This window comes from Carlito syrichta, unplaced genomic scaffold, assembly GCF_000164805.1.
Source record: "Carlito syrichta isolate Samal-C Ts95f unplaced genomic scaffold, Tarsius_syrichta-2.0.1 Scaffold305211, whole genome shotgun sequence".
Lineage (NCBI taxonomy): Eukaryota > Metazoa > Chordata > Mammalia > Primates > Tarsiidae > Carlito > Carlito syrichta.
This window is the reverse complement of record NW_007249307.1, coordinates 865,651-889,638: the sequence shown is the minus strand read 5'-3', so window position 1 is coordinate 889,638 and position 23,988 is coordinate 865,651. Positions and strand designations below refer to the sequence as shown.

The 23,988-nt window shown below is 39.9% G+C and overlaps 1 protein-coding gene across 1 annotated transcript in view; it reads right to left on the bottom strand.

Moving 5' to 3' along the window:
- Nucleotides 1-908: 908 nt before the first annotated feature.
- CUNH11orf74 (chromosome unknown C11orf74 homolog) overlaps nucleotides 909-23,988 on the bottom strand; it is a 57,598-nt gene continuing 34,518 nt past the window's right edge. The window contains exons 3-6 of the mRNA XM_008061344.2: nucleotides 23,733-23,887; nucleotides 21,147-21,213; nucleotides 11,414-11,553; nucleotides 909-3,316 (exon numbers count right to left, since the gene is read on the bottom strand). Coding sequence (XP_008059535.1) covers nucleotides 3,152-3,316; nucleotides 11,414-11,553; nucleotides 21,147-21,213; nucleotides 23,733-23,887 — 527 coding nt within the window. The 3' untranslated portion in view covers nucleotides 909-3,151. The remainder of the gene's footprint in view (nucleotides 3,317-11,413; nucleotides 11,554-21,146; nucleotides 21,214-23,732; nucleotides 23,888-23,988) is intronic.

Genomic DNA, 23,988 nt, shown 5'->3' with positions numbered 1-23,988 from the left:
TTTGTTTCTCCTATTATAAAATTATTTAAGTACATAAAATGGGAATGTCTTAAAAATGGTGAAGTCTTCTCTTTACTGAGACTACCCAAAATGTGGTATATACTGGGCCAAAAAGAGTTTCCAGTCCTGTGAACAATTATATTACAAGACTGTCTCAAGTCAGCGTGTACAGATTGCACACAAACATCCCAACCTCACAACTGCTCTCTCATTTCCACATCACTTCAGTCAACAATCCGTACTGGTCCTGCTCCCAAATCTCTGATCAAATCCACTACACTACTTCTATTCATAATGCCCTCATTCAGGCTCTTATCATCTCCCCCCAACACTAGCCTACCAGCCTCCAAATTCATCTACCTGATTTAGTGCCACCTCTATTTATTTTACTTTCACACTCACAAGAGAGTTATCTTTCTGAAATACATTACAGATCTTGGAATTCCTCTGCTTAACAACATTATCTTCCTTTCAACCAGTGCACAGAGTCTCAGCACACGAGGCCTTCAAAATTCGGCCCCACCCACATCTCCAGCTTTCTCCCCCGCAGTTATCCTATTTATCCCATACACCAGCCACAGAAAACTATGGTTTTAGTTCAAACAAGCCATAATTTGTCACACACCATTCTGCCCACTATGCACTCTTTCATGACTGGCTTACCCTCTTCTCTGCCTCCCAAACTCCTACTGATTTTTCATGGCCAAACTCAAACATCACCTCCTCTGTGAAGATTCCCTAGATCTCCAAGGCATAAATAACACCAGCCAACTTGCTTTGACCAGGTAGCTCTTGGTACACATCACTTTTACAGACTACCCTCTACCATAGTGTGGTTAAAAATACACAGGCCACACGTACGATTTTAAATTTCTGGGTACCCCATTAAAAAGGTAAAAGGAAATTGGTAGATTTTAATAATATGTTTTATTTAACCAGGTAAATCCAAAATAGTATCATTGCCACATATAATAATACCAAAAACACACAAGATATTCAGTTTTTATATTAATTCTTATAAAATTTTAAGTATGTTTTACATCTACAGCATATTTCAAATTCAGACATTAGGTTGTTATCAAAAATAACTGGTACACATTCAGATTTATAAATATTACCATTGAAAAAGTAGGTTCACAAACACAAATTACTCTATATGTGCTTGACATTTTTCTAATAACTGAATCAAGTATCAGTTTTTTTATTTTAAAGTGAAATAGAAATTAAATAACATTTCAAAATCAGTTCCTCAGTCGTACTATATTTCAAGTGCTCTAGCATACTGGAAAGCAGTGAGCGGCTATTACACTGGACAGTGCGGCTCTGCTGCCATTATTTGTGCACTCATCTCCTCCCAACTAAGTTGGACCGTGCCTGATTTAGTTGTGTGCCCCACTGTGTAGCTTAACACACAAATGGTGCTTTGTGAAAGTTCGTGGAAGAAATGAAAAATAAATGTGGAGATTACTTGACCCTAGTGCAACTTGAAATCAAGACCATTCTTTTCTAAAGAATATAAATGGAATTTCATGAATACACATACACATTCAATTCCTCTTACAAACACAAGCACATGCATACACACAGAGGCCTGCAGCATTATTCACAATAGCCAAGATAAGGAAACAACCTATACGTCCACCGACGGGCAGATACAGAAAATGCCATGTATTAAAAAAAGGAAGACTACACAGCCTTAAAAAAAAAAAAGGCGGAAACTCTGCCACATGTGACAATGAGGACAAACCTGAAGCACATTATGCTAAGTGAAAGAAGCCAGGACAGAAAGACAAATAGGACATGCCCGCTGATAGGAGACATCTGCAACAGTCAGTCATTCGCAGAAAGTAGCATGGCGGACGTCAACGACTGGTGATTGCAGGAGATGGAGAGCTGCTCTTGAGGTTATGAGGTTCCAGTTATGCATGGACACGTCCTAGAGATCTACGGTGCAGCACTGGACACAGAGATAACAACACTGTACTATGCACAGCAACATTCAAGAGAGTAGAACTCACGCTAAGCATTCTTACCACAAAGAGAGAAGAAACGTGATAGCAAAAAACAACACAAAAACAAATGGACTACCCTGGTACAGGATGTTGATGGGTGCAGGGAGAGGGCAAGCCATATATGAAGGCTCTATGCTCTCTTCCCCAATTTTTCCGAGAACCTAAAACTGCTCTAAAAATGAAAGTCTATGTAAAAGGAAAAATAAAACAAAATCAGTTAGGACTTAGTACATTTGATTTGTGACCAATTCCTTCAATAATAAAAATTTACTTCACACACATTATCACCCTCCTTTCTATGCCTTCACCCTCCATTTTTTCTTGGCTTAATACAATTATGGGGATTCTATATAATTAGCACTTCACAATATGTTTTTACATTCTCTGATTGTTTTACCTTCTCAAATGGTATTTCCAGTTTCTGGAGATAAAGACCATTCCTTGTACTTTGTAACTGTTATCACACATGGTTTAACAGTAAAATAACAAAACAAAAGCATTAAACATATGACTCCCTTCTCAGATGTCTTCTTTATCAGTTAAAGCCTTTCCCAATCGATCTCAGCAACCTAATCTCTCAACACACACTGAACTCTGGGTAGCTGAGCAGGGACCAGTGATCTATGTGTTTGGCATGTATTTCAGCATCACTATGCACACTGCAGAGCTAAATGTTCTTTGCCCTCAAAAGAGGTGGGATCGTTCCCAGTATTTGGTGCAAGATCTCACATCACCTAGTGCCACTCCCAGCTCACACCTGTAATCCCAGCACTTTGGGAGGCCGAGGTGGGAGGACAGTTGGAGCCCAGGAGTTTGAGACCAGCCTGGGCAATAAAGCCAGACCTCACCTCCACACAAAACTTCAAAAACCAAAAAAAGTGCTCTTTAATAGGTGCTGCTTCCTGTCCCCACGTCCCACTCCACGACCTACAGCCGGTCACAGGACGCAGCCACAGCGGGACAGGAGAGAGTTCTGTGAGGACGGTGATCTCCTCAGGCTTGTTGCTCCACCTCCCTGACTATCGCTAACTGATGAACAAATGCATACAAGCGAATTTCCACAAGTATAGTAGGTTTATCTTTATTTCAGTGTTGCTTGAATAAGAACAGATAAAAAGCACAAAAAACGCCTCGGTGAATCACTCACAGGGTTCCTCTAAATCCATGTTAGCATTCTTCCTCTTTTGCTTGCATAGCTCTTTGATGGCCTCTAACTCCGCAAGACTAAACTTGGGGGTGAGTGTCACATTGTCGTAATCAAATTCTTCATCAAGTGAGAAGGGCTGAACTTCATCTCCAAGTATCTATAAAAAACAGTGAAGGAGGAAGAAACATATACAATCAATTGTAAATGAAGATAAAGTTGAAAACATAAACTCCCTATTAATATTTAATTAAACATTTTTTAGACTTCAGCACTCGTGGCTGATTAAGCTCTTTCTAAGTAAAGGAATAAATTTAATTATTCAATTTGACCTAATTTAAGCCTCTTAATATGCCCCGTTTGTACCACGCTGTATCTGAATTAATATCATTAACTAGTTCCACCTAAGACAAGAATCAGAAAGTCTTCCCTGCACATGTTCATTATATTTTTACCATGTGTAGTGTCAGAACTAGAGAGGCATATAGAAAAATTAAGAGTCCCACTTAAAATGTGAGAAAGTACTCCTTAAGATTTTGATCAACCTTAAATACATTTTCACCGTTTACTAAAAAAAAAATCTAGATTAAGAAAACACAATTTTCAAAGATAAAAATACTCTGCTGAAAATACCTCTCCAGATAATACCTATAACTTCTGGTTAATAAAAGTAAACATTATTACACATAGTTTAAATTCAAAAGTCCAGGGCCCATTTTTTTCCTACCAAGAGTTTAAAAAGTATTATGGCTTATCTATAAGCAAGAGTAGCTGCAAAGAGATAAAATAATTGTGTACCTACTTATTCATAATTTGTTCGTTTTAAAGACTTCCTCTAGGAAAAAGTATACTTTCCCATAAACCAAAAGAGAATGCCTTTAATCTCCTGTATCACCCCCTAAAAAGCCTCTCCAAAAACAAATGGTGTGATACAATGAAGTCAGTTAGCACCTCTATGTAGCTCTGTAATATGCATAGTGACACTGAAATAACTGAAAACTGTGGTTTATGCAAGAATGAAAAAGGGCCCTGGAGCTGTAATCAGTTCTAAATATTCTTGCACAGATTATTTCATTGAGTGGCTTTTGCAATATGGTAAAAATGGAGCACAGAGCTCAGAAACTATCTGCTGCTAGGAAGGGTGAAAAAGGAACTATGAGAAGTCCACTCCATGCGTTCTGTCTTATGGTGAGGCATGCAGTGCTGACAGTAAACACCAAGTCATTGTCATCCTTTTTTGTAAAACCAGCAAGAGAACAAGTTCCAGGGACTCATTCATCTCTTCTGCATGAGAAGGTACCAGAGTGCTTTCCTGACAAAGGCACTGATAAGAGCTGCCACTAAGTGAGTCCCACCACATACCGGCCCTGGGACTGGGAACCATGTGGCATTGGCAGCAATCCTCAAACAACCCTGCCAGTAGTCCCGTTCCCCCCACCTATGAAGTTCTGAAGGTGAAGGAACTTTCCCAAGACGACACAATTAGCAAGAGAGAGAAGCAGCATTTGAATCCAGGGAAAACTGCTTTGACCAAAGCCTCAGGACTCAACAAAAACACCAGCAAAAATAAATCTTGACATTTGCACTAGGCCACAAGACCTTTCTTAATAAGCTGAACAATTCCCACAGTCTACCATTAAAAACGTGCTCAAGGCTACACGTACCACAACTGTCTTTCAAAAGTAGCTGGACGCACAAAGAAAATCATCTTGCAAAGGGATGGACCGGTCCAATTTGTCACTTTCTGACAGCAAATGTATCACCGCCATAGCCAAAGAGGGAGCAGGCAAAATTGCTAAGACCAGCTCAAGTGGAGAGGCACACGCACAGTGACACGGACGTTCATCCCTAATGTGAACACTCCTGCTATGTTGGACTTGACTGAGCAGTACAGGTTTGGCCACAGCACACGCTGAGCTGACTCCAGCCAGTCCTGGCAACCCCATCTGGGCCAACGCACATAGTCTGGTGGACGTGATGCTGGCTTTTCACGCCGCCTGGCCGAGGCCGTCACCACATGTCTGCCAAGCTTCAGGCTGCCATCCCCCCTGTGCTACTGTACTCGGACTCTTGGGCCTGCTAGACCTCATTAGCTGTTCTCGCCATGGGCAGTCACTCTGTCTTCACTCACCCCCAGGGAGGCAAGAGTGCAACTGCACATTAGACGCATTCCTCTGCTGTGCTGAAGTCCTGGTGACACCACATCCTGCCCCCGCCCTCCCTTCCACAATGGTCACCCTCATGGTCCCACTCCTCCCCTTCACTGCTCACTCAATAACCACTATGTGTTAGATACTGGGAAGACAATGAGAACATAGCAAAACCTCGTGAAACAAGGTTTCATAACTCCAAGGAGGCAGCAGAAGTGAATGAATGATTTCAAAGCCAAGTGTCGTGCTCTCCAACACAGGCATGCAGAAACAGGCCACAGAGGTGCAGGAGGGAAACACAGCAGCTCGACCTACTCTTAGTTGAGTGTGATTACCCTCAGCAAAGGCTGCTCGCTCCTCCACACGTTACCCCCCTCACCACCCACCTCGCCATAGCAAGCCAGACAGAGTGAGGCCTGTGTCCTGGACTCCCCAGCTGCTGGACCAGGCCGACGCCCGCTGCCAAGTCAGTTCTCCTAGACTGGGCCGACCTCATTGCCCTCCACTCCTCTCCCTTCCCTGAGCTCTCAAAACGCACCATGGCTGTAATACCCAACATTTTGCAGAGCACAAGACACGGAAACTTGTTCTCAGACGGGAAAAAATTATTTTCTTCATCCACTGAAATTCTTCTCTGCTGTGGGACATTATTTTCTTCATCAGTCACTTGTCAATAACCAAAACAAAAACATGGAATAAAGTTCTCAGGACATCACAAAACATAATGCCAACACAATGGCTATTCATTTGTAATATACTTCAGGTATAAAAATACACTTAAAGATACCAATTTATTAACTTAGAGACTAAGAGCTATTAACAACAGCTATTGTTAGGTTAATTTCCTAGGCAATCAGGCAATGAAACCAAAAAGCAAGAAATTAAGAATAGTAATAATCTCATCTTTGCAACGGCAAAATATGGTATTCAGGACATTTTAAACCACTTTAGGGATATACGGCAGCATGTTCAGCACATCTATGAGTCGAAAAGTCAGAGAAACAGCCTCCTGCAACCATTCATATGTTTGTCATTCTTCCCGTAAACTCTATGTTCCCATTAAATTCTAGTCACCGTGTTAGGTTCCGGGGATACAAAGATAAAGACCTACATGAAATCACAGACAAGTAGATAAACACATAAATAAGCCCTTATAGCAAAATGTGGTAAGAACAAATGGTATAGTTAGGGAGTGATGGCAACAGAGAAGAGATACCTAAGCCAGACCAGGTTGGAGGGAATTGGGAAGGAATCAGAGAAAGCTTGGAGAAGTGAATCTTAAAGGGTGAATATTAGTTAACAAGAAGAGCTTTGCAGACAAGGAGAGTTTGCATGAGCAGGCCATTGAGGTAAGATACAGAATTTCACACTTGTGAGTCTGAAAGTAATTCAGCATCGTTGGAGCACAACATGTACAGTACAGACTATCCTGTCAAGAGTCAAAGATGGTGCCCAACAGCCACTAAAGACTTTTCTTGAGGCAAGGCAGACACTTGGTCACCTGTGCATTTCAGATAAATTCCCTCATTCATTCAGCTTTTTGCTGAGCACCTATAATGAGACAGGAGCTGGAGCACAAAAGAGAAAGATGCCCTGTCCTCTTGGAAATTATGTCAGGCCACTGTGAAGATTAAGCAGAAGGCAGATCTGAGGGGGATGAGCCTAGAGTCAGAAGACAGGGCAGGATCCTGCAGAAGACATCCAGGCAGGAGATCATGAGAACCGGACACTGGCGGCAGAGAGGTGCACAAGATGTAGAAAACCGGCAAGGCTCCGTCACTGACTGGATGCAGAAATGCACAAGAGGCAGAACGCAGGAAGGGAAGCAGGTAACGATACGCTGTTTTTAACATGGTGAACTTGAAGGTACTTGAAGAATCCAAACGGAGAATCAACAGCAAGTTGAATACACAAACCTGAAGCTCAGAACAAACGCCTGCCTGAGCACAAAGGCAGTAATTTAAAGATGAAAACTGATCCAGTACGAAGGGCGGGGGCTGGGGAGAATCAAAGGTTAAACAGGGAACCCTAAGGAACACCAGCCCTCAAGAGGTCCGTGGAGAGAAGATCCCCAAGCAGGCAGGGAAAGGACACTGAGAGACACACAAAAAATCCGAGAGCGGCAGATGAGCGCCAGGGAGCCAAAGTGTCAGGGAAGTGCAACGGCATCCAGCCCCACGGAGAAAACCAGGAACCCGAAGTCTGAAAAGTGCTCCTCGCCAGATATGGCAAGTATAATGTATATAAAGCATAAAGGGCTCCTTCATTCCGAAGATACGCAGGCGGGTGACTGGAGTCAAGGACATTCTGGAATACGCTGAATGAGCACTAGCGGAAGAAAGCAGAGTTGACTAGAAGAGTAGTAGAATGGTTTCTCAAGTCTGGATGAAAAGAGAGGGAAAAAAATAGACAGTAGCCGAAGAGAGGTCCAAGATGAAGGGGGGCTTGTTTTTGCCTGTTTCTTTCATTTTGCTAAGGACAGGAGAGACTTAAACATGTTTACATCTTGAGGGGAATGAACCAACAGAAAAAAGAGAATGACTCCAACCACATTATTATTGTCTGCCAGAAAACCACTCCCAGGAAGTAGAGAGGTTTTTTTGTTTATTTATTTGTTCATTCAATACATATTTATTGCATGTCTACTATATGCATGGCACTGAGCTCGGCACTAGCTCTGACTTTTTGCATTTTAATTAAAGCAAGCTTATGAAGACACACTTGAGTGAGTTTTTAGAGTCTTCTAAGGGACATATATGTAATTCAAAGTGAGACCGAGTATACACTGCAATTCACAAGACATCAGTGTGATCTTCTAAGAGACATCTTTTAAAATATAGCAAGGTTGCATTTCTATTTATGTATTTCAGTTGTTGGCTGTTGTGGCATACTTTGGGAATTCTCTTCTTTCAACTTAGGTTCATTTCAGGGTTCTAAGCTTCAAGATGACAAGGTTTTTAGATTACAAACTGAAATTCTGGTTTATTTCAGTGAAGAATTTATGCAATGAAACACCAAATCCCCTGCCGCTAAACAAAAAACAACTGTGAATTAATTATTAACTTGTTATTTTTGCCTAAGGAGCTGAGAGAAATATGTGGATTTCAGGTTTCTAATTTCAAATCTAATTGAAATATTCACGTAACCTCTCAGGGAATAAAATTTGTACACTATTAGAAAACTTCGAGTTTCCTTAAAATTGTTCATGTGCCTTATTCTAACAGATACACTGTTAAAGGAGGAATCATATTCATTCATAGTACCACACAGGCACATTAAAGGAAGCAGAACTAATGCTCAAATCAATAATGACAGCATTTAACTATTGAAGCTATCGCACACAGTAATATGGTACATGAACTGTCTTTATACGTGAAAAACTTTATGAGTTGGAAAAACAGGAGATCTCCTATGAAAATACACACAATTTTCTTCTATGACTTTGTCTATAGTTTTTTTTGGGGGGGTGCTCTATAACGCTGTTCAAAATTTCCAAAATTCATCAAAATAGAGTAACAAAGGCAAGAAGTTATTCACAAATAGAAAATGAATGATTCTTGGAAAGTGCTTGATTCTAATAATATCTCTCTCTCTCTCTGTGTGTGTGTGTGTGTGTGTGTGTGTGTGTGTGTGTGTAAAACCAGTGATAAAATTAGGAGAAAATCCCAACACAAAGAAAGGAAAACTGTTTGAAGTGATGGATATGTTAGCTGCCCTGATTTGACCATCATACATGCACATGTATCTAAATATCACACTATACCCCATAAATATGTACAACTATGTGTCAATTAAAAATAACAATAAAAGCAAAAAAATCCCAAAAAATTATAGAAAAATATTAAATTGGTCCAATCCATATCAGAAAGCTGATGGATTCTTAATAAGCAATTAAAAGGTAGGACATCAAGAATTCATTTTCACCTTTTTGTGCTCAAGTCACAGAAAGCAACCACCATCTCTAATTCCAAAATGGCCTTTTGGCAAGCCCTTACAAGACATATTTGCTAGAAATTGATGATTATGTGCATTTACTAGCATTGGGTGCTGTAAAACAAGAGTAATACTATTAAACCAGGGTTGAGTTGGTACAGTACAGGTTGAGTATACCTTATCTAAAAATGCTGAGTCTAGAAGTGTTTTTCAGATTTTAGAGCATTTGTAGACTATATACCAGGGGAGCATCCCTGATCTGAAAATCTGAAATCTAAAATGCTCCAGCAAGCACTGCCTTTGAGCATGATGTCAGCACTCAAAAAGTTTCAAATTCTGAAGCATTTCAGATTTTGAGTTTCCCAGTGAGGGATGTTCAAGCTGCATTGTGATTCTAGAGAGTTGTGAAAAGTTACTCCCACAAACAGTGATTAGAAATAAAAAATCTCAACTAAGATACCACTCTAAATATTTAAAATCATCAAAAGTTATTCATCTGTGGTTCATAAGTGTGCTGACATAAAATTTGTTCATATTATTTTGATTCCAACATCTTAAAATGGTCACAGTTTTAATGTAAAATTCATATTCCTTTTAAAGATAAAATCATATACAGGGTCTTCACTTGCATTTTACCACCTATTTTATAGATTCCAGAAGTCATTCAACTTTTAAAAAACCCATTCACTAAACCATTTTATAACAATTTCCATAATTGCACCAGAATACACATACTCAAAACTGTACTGAAATATAACTGTATCTCTATAAAAATACTAGGGTGCCATGTCCAATGGCTGGTCAATAACTAGTGTGGTCACAAGTAAGGTCAAGAACATGAATAAGTTTTTAAAAGAAACTGATTCCTACTAGATACATCCTTGCAATTTTAGCTTCTTTCAATTCAGAGAAAGCAATCTATATTTCAAGAAGCATATTGAAAAGTGGCTGTCCCTACCCGTTTATCTGGTAATCAATTTGGGAATTAACATAAGCCTGCAAGCATCCTGGATATACTTTAACGATGTCAGTGACCAGAAGTACTCTGAGGAAAGGACAATTTAAAATGGAAACGTGTGGATTATTTCTGACTGTATGACTGATTCCTAACAGAATATCTTCCAATAACAAGATTAGTACCTTATGATTACATAATCCAGAAGGACCCTGGGGATTTTATTAAGAAGCAATAATAAAGCACCCTTAACGACTTCTTATGCCAAATCCCCCTCGATGTTCCAGTAAGGAGGGTGAGAAAGGTCGCCATGAGCACCACTGGCATCCTCTGTTGGTAAATGCATGCAGGAGAGTTGCAAAAGGAGAGCAGAAGATGACTGTCAAGTTGCACGTTTGGGAGGGTAAAACGATGGCAGAAATTCTACTGTCTCCCACTTCTGAAGCACACGGCAAGGTGACACTTCTCAGACTCCCCTGTGGCTAAGACGAGCATGGGACTAAGTGGTTCCCAACAGAGTGTAAGCAGGAATAAAAGGCCCTGAGTTCCAAGCCTTGGGGGAACACGCTGTCCCCACGCTCTACTCTCCTGCACCTCCAGGCATGACAGTGATCAGACTTGGAACAGGCAGGTGGGGACAATGTCCTAAGGGATTGTAGTCGCCCCAAAAGAAGGTACCTGGGTCCCTGATTGACCCCAGAAAATCGAGCCATCTGCTCACTTTAAAAGCTCTCTATACCACATTTTTAAAATTTAAAAAAAGAAAAAAAGCTCTATATAGACATAGGTAAGAGAAATTAACACCTATCTCCTTTCAGTCACTGAATTATTATCGGAATTCTCTGTTGTAGCAGCCCAGTCTTACCTTAACTGATACAAAAAGCTTACAGGACCTTAGGAATAACAATAAAAAGAGAAATGGCTCGTTCAGACTTAAAAAGAAAACTGCCCATCCTTCCTAGTGTGTAGTCCCTGGGTAACACTGTCCTGCAGCATGGCATATGTTACAAGACAAAAATGGCTTCCACACAAAAACATAAATGTTCTATGTGTTTAAAAAGAAATGTACACATTAGGGATAGATGGCTGTGAGGGGGACCAACTAAGCAACATGAATTTCAAACTTTTCAAAATCTGGGAAAGCACATGAGTATCATCACAGTGTTTCTTTGAAAGGTCAAATTCCTTAAGGAGCAAGACTGAATTCCCCGTGGCGCACCTCTTCCTCCTGCCCGTCACTCCTTTTCACGGTGGGCTTTGGCTTCACTTCATGGGCGAGAAGCTGGGCCTTGGGAGGCATGCAAGGAGGAGCACTGGTGTTCACAATTGGCTCCACTTCTCCTGGAAGCAGCAGCAAATCTGTTGGACATAAAACATTTCAGTTGACTCTGGCTCTAACTTCACAATTTACCTAAATCACCTAAAAGTCTAAAAGCCAAAAGAATGAAGCCAACATGCTCCGGTCAAGCCACAGGTTCATGGCACAAGCCCTGTCCTCACGTGGGAACTTGACACAAGGAATTCCCCTTTCTATAAAACAAAAACCACGGGTACATCTGTTTTATTTTATGTTGCAAAGTTACAGTCCATCCAGGTCTGAGGGAAAGACTGCTTCAGGGGTAGCTTGACTGTGCCTTTCACTCTCAACCCTGTATTTTCACATTTAGAGGAAAACAAGGCAAGAAGATGCTACTTTTCCCTAATGTCCCTGTATTTTCCTGAGGGAGTAAAGAGAAAGAAATGGAGTGCTGATTTCATCCTGTAACAAAGTGGCAGTATTTCAAAACATACATGTTAAAAAACAATAATGTCAGGAGGAGAAAGTACTTTAACTTGCAGCAGAATAATTAAGTACTCTGCCATACTCGAAATGCACGGTCTAATTGTCAACACTTGGCAAACAACAGCAATGCGCCTCCCACTTGTTTTGCACAATCACAAGAGTTCAATAACCGGTCCTGGCTTTCTGATCACTCCATGATAAGATTCTTCTCACACGTGTGATAGAACATGAATGCATCACAGAGAACCGGTGATCTTCCAGAGCTTTCTTTGAGAAGGAAAAAACAAAACAGAACAACAACAGGTTTCTCTAGGTTAGTCTAAGCTTTCCTAGGACCAGAAGGACTTGCTAGCGCTAGCCACACCCTGCAGCTGGCTCAAGATAATGCTGCCTACTACTCAAGGATGATCCTGATCAAGGCACGAATTAAGGCCCCCGTGGGAGTGATTAAATAACAACAGGCATGCCTTGGCCATTGCAAATGGTAGCAGATATAGCGAAATAATTGAGTAGGCACTAATACTCAAAAGCTGAAACTTATTTGAAATACATCTCACAAAAACACAGTTACAACAATCTTAAGACTCCAGAAGCAGAGAACATAGTCAGAACAACAGTTAGAAACTGAGAATTCCAGAGATGAGATGCAATGGTGAAGAAGGTAATTCTACTATGATTATCAAAATCTTAGAATATGATCTCATTAGTTAGCAGAAATAAAAATAAAAATAATAACCCAGCATTTTATATGGATTAACTCAACTAATCCTCCCAAAGCACTATTATTTCCCATTTCACAGGCAATGCATACTCTATGCACTAAGCATAACCTCACCTAACCCACATCTTTAAAACAAAATTTAAAAAATAAAATAAGATAAAATTAAGCTAAATTAAATTAAATTAAATTAAATTAAACTAAAAAGATCCCACAGCGAGAAAGGGCAGAGCCTGGCAGTCTGCCTACAAAGCCCATGCTATTTGCCCATGATGTTACATTATAAACTTCTTCTAAGTAAGCATTTTCATCATGTTTTTTTAAAAATTCAATTAGATTATACACTCAAATTCAGAGTGAAGAAATGTCACTCCTATAGCATATTAGCATGGTTAGGCAGCCTTAAGGACACTTCACAAACATTTATACCCAGAGAAAAGAAAGACTTTTAAACTCAGGAAGGTTGGTGGAAAGACTAGCTTTCTAACATGCATAGTTCTGAACTCAAAGCCAAACTTCCTCATCGAGCTCCCTCGTATGCCAGCCTCGGACTGGAACACGCCTGATTAGAGGCCCATCAACAACGGAGACAAGAAGAGGCAGGGTTAGACCTCTCTATCTGAAAACCATTATCTGCCAGACCCACTGGCTTCCAGTGCAAACCTCAGTTCAAATGTGAAGTCAAAATGAATTCTGCTTTCAGTTATTTAAAATCATCGTCTGATGGACGACACTGTGCAGCAAGGAGCACAACCTTGCAATTTCTTCACTGGAACTCTTCACTTCCCTAATCTACTTGCAAAGCAGGTGGGACTGTAAACCAAAAAATGCTTTCTTTAATGCCACAGGAACAATTCTTTCAAAAGAACAAGAGCCAGTATTCTCTACCTCTTCAGTCCTCGTCATTTATTCTTCAGTGTAGAAGCAGAATGCCCCAATGCCTATCTATTGGTGTCCGGCACAGTACCTTATACACGGCAAATTATCAACAAATGTTTGAAGCTAGGAAGTGATTTTCCTGCATCTCAACTTCTAAATTGAACAGCAAGTATCAAGAGTCTAACTGCCAATAAGACATTGTGGGCAGTGTAAAATAAGTATAGCTCTTACCCTCGAAAACTAAATGTTGTCACAGAAACAAAATTTTCACATATAAAATCAGCCAGAGGATAACCAAGAACAGAACTGAATGTATCTAACTCTAACGATGACAGATTTATAAAAGCATAAAACCAACAGAGATGAGAAGAGCCTGGTAAGGTATGTTATGAAGGAAGCGACTGCCATGTTTTAACCATTTTACAGTCTCTCTCTCTCTCTCTCTGTCTCTCTCTCTCTCTCTCTGTCTCTCTCTCTCTCTCTGTCTCTCTCTCTCTCTCTCTCTCTCTCTCTCACGTTTTCTCTGGGGGAAAAGTCATTGTATTTACTGATGGTGGGGAATGGAATTGCCCAAGTCCTGTGTATCACTTTCTAAAACAAATGCTTTAAAACAACAAAAAGCCTTGTTTTCATCTTAACTAAATGCCACCGTTTTGGCTGATGTGCTTTACAGAGTCAGGGCAACTTTCAAAAATAAATCTTGAGGTTGGGTGGCAGAACTGGTTGAAACATTTTAATCTCTTTGTTCTTAGCATGTTAAGAATTTCTAATATTTATAAAGTAGCTACCCATGCCATTTGTCTTTCGTATTTAGTCAACGATTATCAAGTAAAAGACTATTATAGCCATGTAATCTAATACAACATTAAAAAGTGAACAATCTACCTGACATCTGACAATTCAGACTATAGTAATATTTAATCTGCCTGGCATATTCATAAAATTAACCAATCTGTTTATTTGTTGCCATGTAAAATGACCAAAGTTTCCTGAAAGTTTGGGCATCTATATCCAAAAAGGATACTGATAAGAAATGTGTTAGCTATCCAGGCCTCTTCTAAACAGTTTCTAGCCACAATAGTCTTAACTTAGTGATTACTGAAGACCCCAAAAAGCTTTTGCTTAAGTGTGTTATACTGATCAACATTTACCATCTTAGAAATTAAAACTGACAAATATTCAAGTATTTATGTAATAGAATCCTTTAAAAAAAATCAGACTACATATTAAAATAAATATTTTTATAAAAATCTATTTTTCAAAAAAATATTGAGAAGAGAAGCATTATTTTACATTTTTTAAATCTGCTTTAATGCCTGGCTTAATAGAAGAAAGCTCGATTCTATATTTGCTTCTGCATTCAATTTTTAAAATATGCTGTTTTCGTTGAAGTAAATAAAGAACATCTAGACTCACACAGATAACACACAGGTTGGTTCCAATAAGCAATCTGAAATCATGTCAGTGAATTTTTCATACTCTTACATTAAAGTCCACTGGTGTATCTTGCATGTTGAATGAGTCTTCCTTCTCTGCATAATTTTGTAAAACATCATGAATTGGTCATTTGGAAAATACTGGTTCACTGTGTTATGTAGATATTCCAAATGTTGACATATTTCATTAAACAATATAAAAATCACGAGTTAATATCACCAATTTTGCCAGAAAAGCCTTTACGTATTGAGAAACTGTCAAGCTCACAGTACCAGACACAAGTTTTCTAAAAATCTAATTTTCACTTGATCCATTACCAGTTTGACAACTGGCACGAATACTATCAGTTGCTTGCCTTGAAGAGACAGGCTCACTTCATTCATTTTTGAAAAATACAGTTTGTCAGCTGGTCATTCTTTCACGTAAAAATGGTGAGCCTTGAAAAATAAACTAATTTAGCACACCACTCAATCAAGCAAGTGTTTTTCCCCCAAGACAACCACTGCATTTTAGTATGCAGCAGAAATCCCTTATAAATAATTACTATTTGGACACACAAATCACTAAAAAGAGTCAACGATCAAGATTTAATAAAGTTAATGATTGTTACTCCTTATCAAGGAATTTTCTATGGAAAGTAGCATTTGCTTTGCCTCTACATTTATGACAATGAAGACCACAACTGCAGTGTAATGTGGTGCCACTACTTTGCTTCACACTCAGGTGTCAGCCTCTTCACTCATCATTGCTTTCGCAGCATTTCCCAGGGGTTCCCAAATTATATCCTCAAGGGTCTGATGGTCTAGCTGATATCAGTCCAACCTCCCTACCATGAATAACTAGAAAAGCGAGATAAATTGTGAAAATCAACTATGTATTTAAAGGCATTAGAGAGCTACCAGGCAGTCTCACCTTTGAGGAACCAAAATCCCAGGGAGAAGGAAAGTGCTGAAGAGCGAGCCTAAGTATTTCAACTCAGGGCATTCACTGGTTTGCAAGAAGAGGCTAAGAAGCTGAGAAGCTAGAAGGAAAAAAAAGGGGCCAAGAGGCTGACAAACCTAGCAGAATCACCAAGAGATCTAGAGTGCTAGGAAATCAAATGCTAGAGTTCGATGCCTCCAAGGAGGCCTCTGTCTTACCTGGAGGGCTTCACCCCAAAAGAAACTGGGAGAGCTCTCACAAAGCAGAAGCCCAGCCCTATATCGTCTCCTCCTAGACCGAATTAAAGCGAAAAAGCTTCTCTAGAAGATGACATCATCTGAAGCCGACACAGTTTTCACACGCAATGTTGAGCATCCAAACAAAATCTTCCAGGAGTACAAAGACAACAGATTAGAAGGAAAAACTGTTTGTTTTAAAGTAAACTGCCAAATGTGACCTGTAGGTTATCCCACATATAAAAACTGGAAGAGTGGGAACTGAGAAACATCGTGAAACAATGATTTTCTCCCCTCTCGATGTTTTCAGTGATCACTGAGGCAATGAACGACTTGCTTGCAACAGCCCTGAGTGTAAACTAAGTGAAATGTCTACACTATAAGCTGATGAAATGCGCCATTTCCCCCTCACTCAGGACCTCTGTACATGCTGTTCCTATCTCTCCTGTCTGCCCTCACCCTCGCACCTCTGTCTAATTAATGGTTGCTCATCTTTAGATAAGGGCTCTTAGAGAGCCTTCTCTGACCCCATGGACAAAGTGCCCCACAACATGGTCCCATGAGATCTAGAGCAATTTGTAATCATACAATTGTGACTATATGGTTAATGTCTGATTCTTCTGATAAATTACAAATTACATGAGGACAGAAGCTTGGTCTGTTTTATTCATTATATTCTAGGCACCAGCCAGAGTTGTTAAACATTTGCTGCACAAGAGTCCCTGGTCATTCATAGTCTGCCTAATGCTACCTAAAGTTGAGATAAGGAAAGAATCTTCAAAAATTAGAGGTGACTGATGCCCTCGTGTGTGTACACTTGCCTGTCAACTGACTAAAAATAGTGGGAAAATAGTGCTATGGTTTGATATGGCTTGCCTGGCCCTACCGAGCCTCCTGTGGAAATGTGATCCCCAGGGCTGGAGGTGGGGCTTCTGGGAGGTATGTGGCATGGGGTGGATCCCTCGGGACGTCTTGGTGCTGTTCTCCCAGGGAATGAGTTCTCATTCCTACTTCCGGAGATGATCGGTTGCTGAAAAGAGTCTGGTGCCCCCTTCTCCTCTGCCATGTGGTCTCCGTACATATGGGCCCCTTCCCTTCCTCCTCAAGTGGAGGCAGCCTGAGGCCCTCCCCAGAAGCAGATGCTGGTGTCATGCTTCCTGTACAGCCTGCAGAACCATGAGCCAAATATACCTCTTTTCTTTATAAATTACCCTGCCTTAAGTATTCCTTGATAGCAATACACATGGACAGAGGCAGAAGAAGCTCCGAGCTGGAGAGCTTAAAAATGAAAATCAGACAAGGCTGTCAACCGTCGAGCAGGAGTTGGTGCCCACTCTCATTCAACACAGTCAACAACAGCATAGGCACATACTCCAGTCAAAGATGTATACACGACAGCATGATTCTGAGAAACACACCACAAAAAACAGTCTCTTCAGCCAAATGCACCCAGTCAGAGAAGAGGTGGGACCAACTGAGGGGGGAAATCAGCAGAGGAGTCTTCCTACCCTGGGGGTCTCCACGTAGTAACTAGCAGCTCTTCCAAATAATTTTGCGGGGTAGCTGTTTAAGCCAGAATGTCTGAGGCAGAACTGTCCCCAGGTTAACCACCTTACCTCAAATTCGAAGGAGGAAAAGGTGGCTAACTTGATGTCACATAAACACAGGGCATCAAATTTTGTGGCAAAATGTTACCCTCAGACAGCTGCTCAGTACCACTACACAGAGTTGGCCCCATTGAAAACCAGTCTCTACTCTTTCCACCTGGACTGCTAAAATGATATGCCAAATATTGGGAAAGAATCCTTCTCCTGAATCTTAGGGAATATTTAGGAGAGTGAATAAAGTGAAGAGATAAAGTCAATGGTAGAAAAACAATATGCAACCTACTTCCGTGTTGCCCCAGGCAAATCTGTTGCTTAAATAATAACAACAGAATTTAATCAGTAAACCTCCAGCTGTCAAAATTATACAAATAATTTAACTATTTAAAATGTCACATTTCCCATCTGATATAAATATTTATTTGTCTTCTGCTCACATTCCTGAAGTGTAATACAAATTAGGTCCAAACTAAAATTCACCTTGGCACAAACTACTTATTTTTTTTGTTCAAGTGTCGCATATTGTGAGTTATGAAAACTGTGAAGCCCTGGTGGCCTTTTTGGTAATTAGAATAGATATCTGACCTGGGTGGATTTTAAGCCTAGACTGCACATTATATTACTTGTGGGAAGGTAAAGACCAGTTAATTCAAGTCCACTGGGACTCAGTTCAGTCCTTGTATTTATACACAAATACAAGACTGCCTGTTATCTGATTTCTGAAAAAAAAATTATACCAGTTAGATTTTTAATTCAATTTTTAAAGTAAAAAAATCTGGTAATTAAAAAATGTAACTTGAAGAAATACTTAAAGAAAACATGGCCAGGCTTGGTGGCTCAGCCTGTAATCCCGTGCCTTTGGGAGGCTGAGATGAGTGGATTACCTGAGCCCACGGGTTTGAGACCCGCCTGGGCAGCGAGACCTCATCTCTACAATAAATCAAAAAATCAGCTGGGCGTGGTAGCGCATGCCTGTAATTCCGGCTACTTGGAAGGCTGAGGCGGAAGGATCGCGGGAGCCCAGCAGGGCGAGGCTGCGGTGGCCGGGAGCGGCCACTGCACTCCAGTCTGTCTGGGCGACAGAGTGAGACTCCAACTCAAAAAAAAAAAGAAAAAGAAAACATGAATGGGCATGGTGACTCATAGATGGAATCCCAACACTCTGGGAGACAGAGACAAAAGGATACTTGAGGTCATGAGTTCATTACCAACCTGGGTAATACAGCAAGACCCTGTTTCCAAGAAAAAATTTTTTAAAAATTAACCGGATGTGAGGGCATGGTTCTGTAGTTTCACCAACTTGAGAGGCTGAGGCAGGAAGATAGCTTGAGTCCAGGAGGCTGAGGCTGCAGTGAGCCAAGATTGTACCACCGCACTGCAGACTGGGATACAGAGCAAGATTCCACTACTAAAAATAAAAAATAAAGGAAAGAAAACAATGTGAAAATAATGTAGAGAGCGAAAAGTCAGTTTTGTTGGCTATGTTGGTCTATGTCGGTATACAGACCTTCTCGTTGCTGGCAAAATGTGAGAAATTTAAGCCATGACCAAAATGCCCAACATGTGCACTTTTGTGCCCACTTGTCAAACTGATTTTATACTGCATATGTGTTACATGCAGACTACAACCATTTGTCTCCGCATGCCATCCTCAAACTAAACTATATCAGAGTCCTTTGAGGCCTCGCTTAAAATGTAGATCACTAGATACCACCATTGGTTCCCAACAGAGAATCTGAATTAAATCCCCTATTGGGAGCAGGATCCCAAAGTCTGCATTTTAAATACGGTTCCCTCCCTAAGTCAAATCACCCAAGACAAGTGCTTGATCTCAGCATCCTGAATTCTCCCTTCTAATACATTTGGAATCCCTATGCTGCTCATATTACAGAAATCCTGAGCTCTCCGTGGAGAATGTGATTCCTTTAGATATCTGATCCCACATAAACCTAAAGAACATAAAGAATAAACATAGAGAATCTGCAAAGTCTATGGTTAACAGGGTGCTTGAGAAGCAATCCCTTCACAGAGCAATCCCTTCATATATCTGCTCCCCAATATGTGGACGCAGAACAGAAGTGTTAATTGCTTCCAATTATCAAAGCCTCTCAAGTTCAAGCAAAGAATCCAGAGCAGAGGCTTATACAACCAAAGCACAGATAGTTGCCATTCTCAAACCAACGACCCCAGTCACTTCAGCTTCTGTCTGAGGATAAGTAAACCATCCTCCCCCCAACAACAACAACAATCACCCCCCCCAATTCATATCTATGACAACCTAGAGACTGTAAACAACAGTTAACCCTCTATGGAAACTGCCACTTCTCTAAAATTTAGCATTGGCTTTGAGATACTCTTACATATTAAATCAGAAATGAGTGTTTTTCTTTAAAAAAAAAAAACACCCAATTTTGGACACATCTCAAAGGTTCTTTGATAACAAAGAATGCCTATACTTAACCCAGAAATGTTAACCAGGACAGAAAAAAGTTATCTTCTATATACACATCAACAGACTAGCATTAAGCCACTTCCAGTTCAGTTCATGTGGAAAAATACCCCAGAAGAAACATTTATATCTTTAGTGTTAAAAGTTTAATTTACAGCTGGGCTCAGTGGCTCAGCCTGTAATCCCGCACTTTGGGAAGCTGAGGTGAGTGGATTGCCTGAGCCCGCGGATTCGAGACCCACCGGGGCAACTTGGCGAGACCTCATCTCTACAATAAAAAAAAAAAAAAATCAGCCGGGCATGGTAGCACGGGCCTGTAATTCCAGCTACTTGGAAGGCTGAGGCGGAAGGATCACTGGAGCCCAGTGGGCCGAGGCTGCAGTGGCTGGGAGCGGCCACTGCACTCCAGTCTGGGCGACAGAGTGAGACTCCAACTCAAAAAAAAAAAAAAAAGTTTAATGTACATATTTAATGAATACTTTTAAGAGCAACACCTTGGATTTTCTTTTTTTGTTTATTTTTGTGATTGATTCTGATATTTTAATTATTTTTATGACCAATTGATATTTAAGCATCCCTTGAAAATAATCTCAATTTGCAAGACTGTACTTCTAGAAAATAAGGAGTTGACTTTATAATGGCTCTACTTCAGACAATTACACAAGAATCAATCTTGGTAAGCTGCGAGGAGGGGCGGGGCATCTTTGTTTCACTTAAGACCAAAGGTTTTACAACCTTCAGAGGTTTTGACCTTTCAGCTGAAATCTTTGTTATTGAAAAAGAAAGCTCACAACTTCAGTTTTTCCCATCTCAGGAGAGGTGAAGGCAAGGATCACCAAAAAAGGAAAAGAAAGATGTCAAAAAGTATTATTTACAGTTTCTAGAAAAAGGTCAAGCAGTATAGAAAGGAAATAAAAAAACATACCCTTGCTCATTTGAGGATTAATCTCTTCATCCATGTCCAAATCTTCTAAATCAAGGAAACTGTCTACCTAGAAATGGATTAACATAATTTTATGCATATTAGATTTAAAGAAAAAAATGCAATGAAAAGTCAATGAACCCACTTCCACAACACCTAACAGAACAGCCGAATCCACTTTTCTCATTAACTCTTGAGTCCTAGCTCAAGAACTTGGTGTTCACCGTGCTTTCCCAGAGATGTACAAAAGAAGTGAATTTGGAATTGGCCTGGACTTTGTAGGCACCATAGTCAGACTTCTGTACTAAAAGGGAAGAAACAGTCTGGGAGTTTTTGAAAGGGACTTTGTTCCAGATTCTATTCCAGAATATATACCACCACCATGATGGTCCAAAACAGTGTTTCTGGGTTTTATTTTCATTTTATTGCTTTTGCCTCTCAAGTAACACCATGGTGGTAGGGTTGGCTATTATCATAACAGTGATTACAGCACTCTGAAGAAGCATAGAGAAGACACTAAAGAAACCAGGAGAGAAAGGTTCACGCAAAACAAAATCACAAGAGAGGTGAGCAAGGCCAAAAAAATCAAGTGTTCTCTCTTTCAAACAAATAAAACCAATAATTGCTTCAAAGGTAAAAAAGCAGAGGAAATGACCTTTACAGACAAAACAGCAGCATTTCAATGAAAAACTATTCCACTTGGGATACTGCTTTCCACTGCAAGCTGACAACGAGACATTTTAGATTAACAAAATGGTAACATTCAAGACATGGACTAATCATCTCAAGTAAATATCAAAGAGTATAAATAAGCAAATGATCTCACCACTGGCACCAATGAGACCTTGTAGGATAAAAGCATAAGGTTGCAATACCTTTCATGCTCGTGACCTAAACGTGTGCATGACAAAATATCTTAAATTCCAAACTAAGATTTCATGATTGCAATTCAAAAATCAGGCTGTGTCTTTCTTGTCCCAGCTCCACTTGCCATACCATGGCTATTACACGGGAATTAAAAATGGCTTTTCCATTGCTTATAAGGACACACCTGCAGTTATTACTTGGCATCCAAGGGACAGCAAAAATTTATCTTCCATATGACGGTTCCAGTACTAAAATTTGAGATTCTGACATATTATATTGTCATTTTACTTAGTGGTAGATGCTAAGGGGGACTGGAGTCACGTTTCTCTATCAAGCACCCCTTTCATTTGTTTAGCGTTATGGAAAAAAGACCCAGGACCCAGCCAACTATGATAGCTTAAGATATTCAAACATCAATTTAAAAACTTGTAAGGACAAAATCCGAATTATTCAATTTTGTATAAGGGACAGCAAATGAGTCCTCTTTTTAGTTTGTTTGCTGTGTTTGTGTGTGTGTGGTGTCTATTCGTATGTTTGCCATGGAAGAAAACCGAATCACGCCATACCTTCACCTTTTCTGCCTGATTCAGATCACCTTGCAAGAAATTGCCAATTTGTTGGCCTTCATTCACCACTACCTGAAAATACAGTGAGGACATACTGATAGAAAAAATGAAACAACCCAAAATAAAAGAGCCCTTCAGACAATAAAAACTTCCAGTTCTTGTCTGTGATCTATGCATGATAGGCCAGGTTCCATAAGCTATAGAGGTGGTCAGGGAATAGTTTTAGGAGCCCTGATTCTACTTCTGACCTCTAGAAGTGTTCACAGGGCAACCCAGAGTAGATTACTTAACCCACTCTTCTCTTCTCCTCCTATCCCATCCCAGCGAACTGGTGATGGACAGATCAGAGAACACCACCACAACATTTTCAAGTTGTTAGAAAACAGTGTCATTCAACCATTCTTTGTCTCTGATGGCCAGTAATTGCCAGTAAAGAGTGAGTCCTCTAGGAAAACAAAAAAAAGTTCATGTCTCACAATCACCTCACTGGAAGCAAGTTCTGGAAACACAGAATTATAGAAAATAACAGGCATCTGCTATACATAAATACATTTCTAACACAGACATTTTGGGTCACTTCTCCATAATGTAGTGGGGAAGACATGATGAGGCAGAAATTAAAAACTCAAAAGTAGAACAGCTTCCACTATGATTCCTTGATCATTAAAAACCATAGCTGAGGAGAACGTAAATGGAGTCCATAAAGTCTTAAAGATTAGGAAGAGAGCACCCAGCATTTATTGACCAAATCTTGGGAAAACCAAGATAAATGATTCTACTTTAAGTTTGAAAGAGATGAATCAAGAAAGCCCCATTTTATACAAAGAAGTATTTAAAAAAAAAAACAAAAACTCTTTTGTCCCAAACAGAAGAAGATAAGCTAAAAGGTAGAAATCATTTGAAGGAGAAATTATAGACAGTAAATCCTTAAGAATTTTTTAATGAAAATTGGGGATAACCAGTTACCATCATAAACAATGACTGTTAAAAATAACTAAATATAATGATGATTTTCCATACAGTGCACCAATGGCACTCTTTCTAAAACTAGGAGTTACAGATCCAATAACTGTCTAATATTTCTTAGGGACTCTTTTCTATTCATGAAAAAATGCTTTTCTTCTGAGCTGTTTCTGTAAGTATATTATGCTATTACCTGTTCTTCTGAACATTGGGATGAAGTATGAAGAAATATGGTTTCATTGCTGAGATGGTGGTCATCTGCTTCATTTTTATGAGCAAGTTTTGCTGAGATAAATACATTTTCTGAGGAAGTTGTTCCAAACACTCCCCTTTTGGTCACATGATCCTCTGAAATGATAAGTTATATAGCATTAGAAAACATCCACCACCCCAAGTCTGGTTTATTTTGTGTTTATTAAGAAACTTTATTTTAACAAAAAAGAATACTT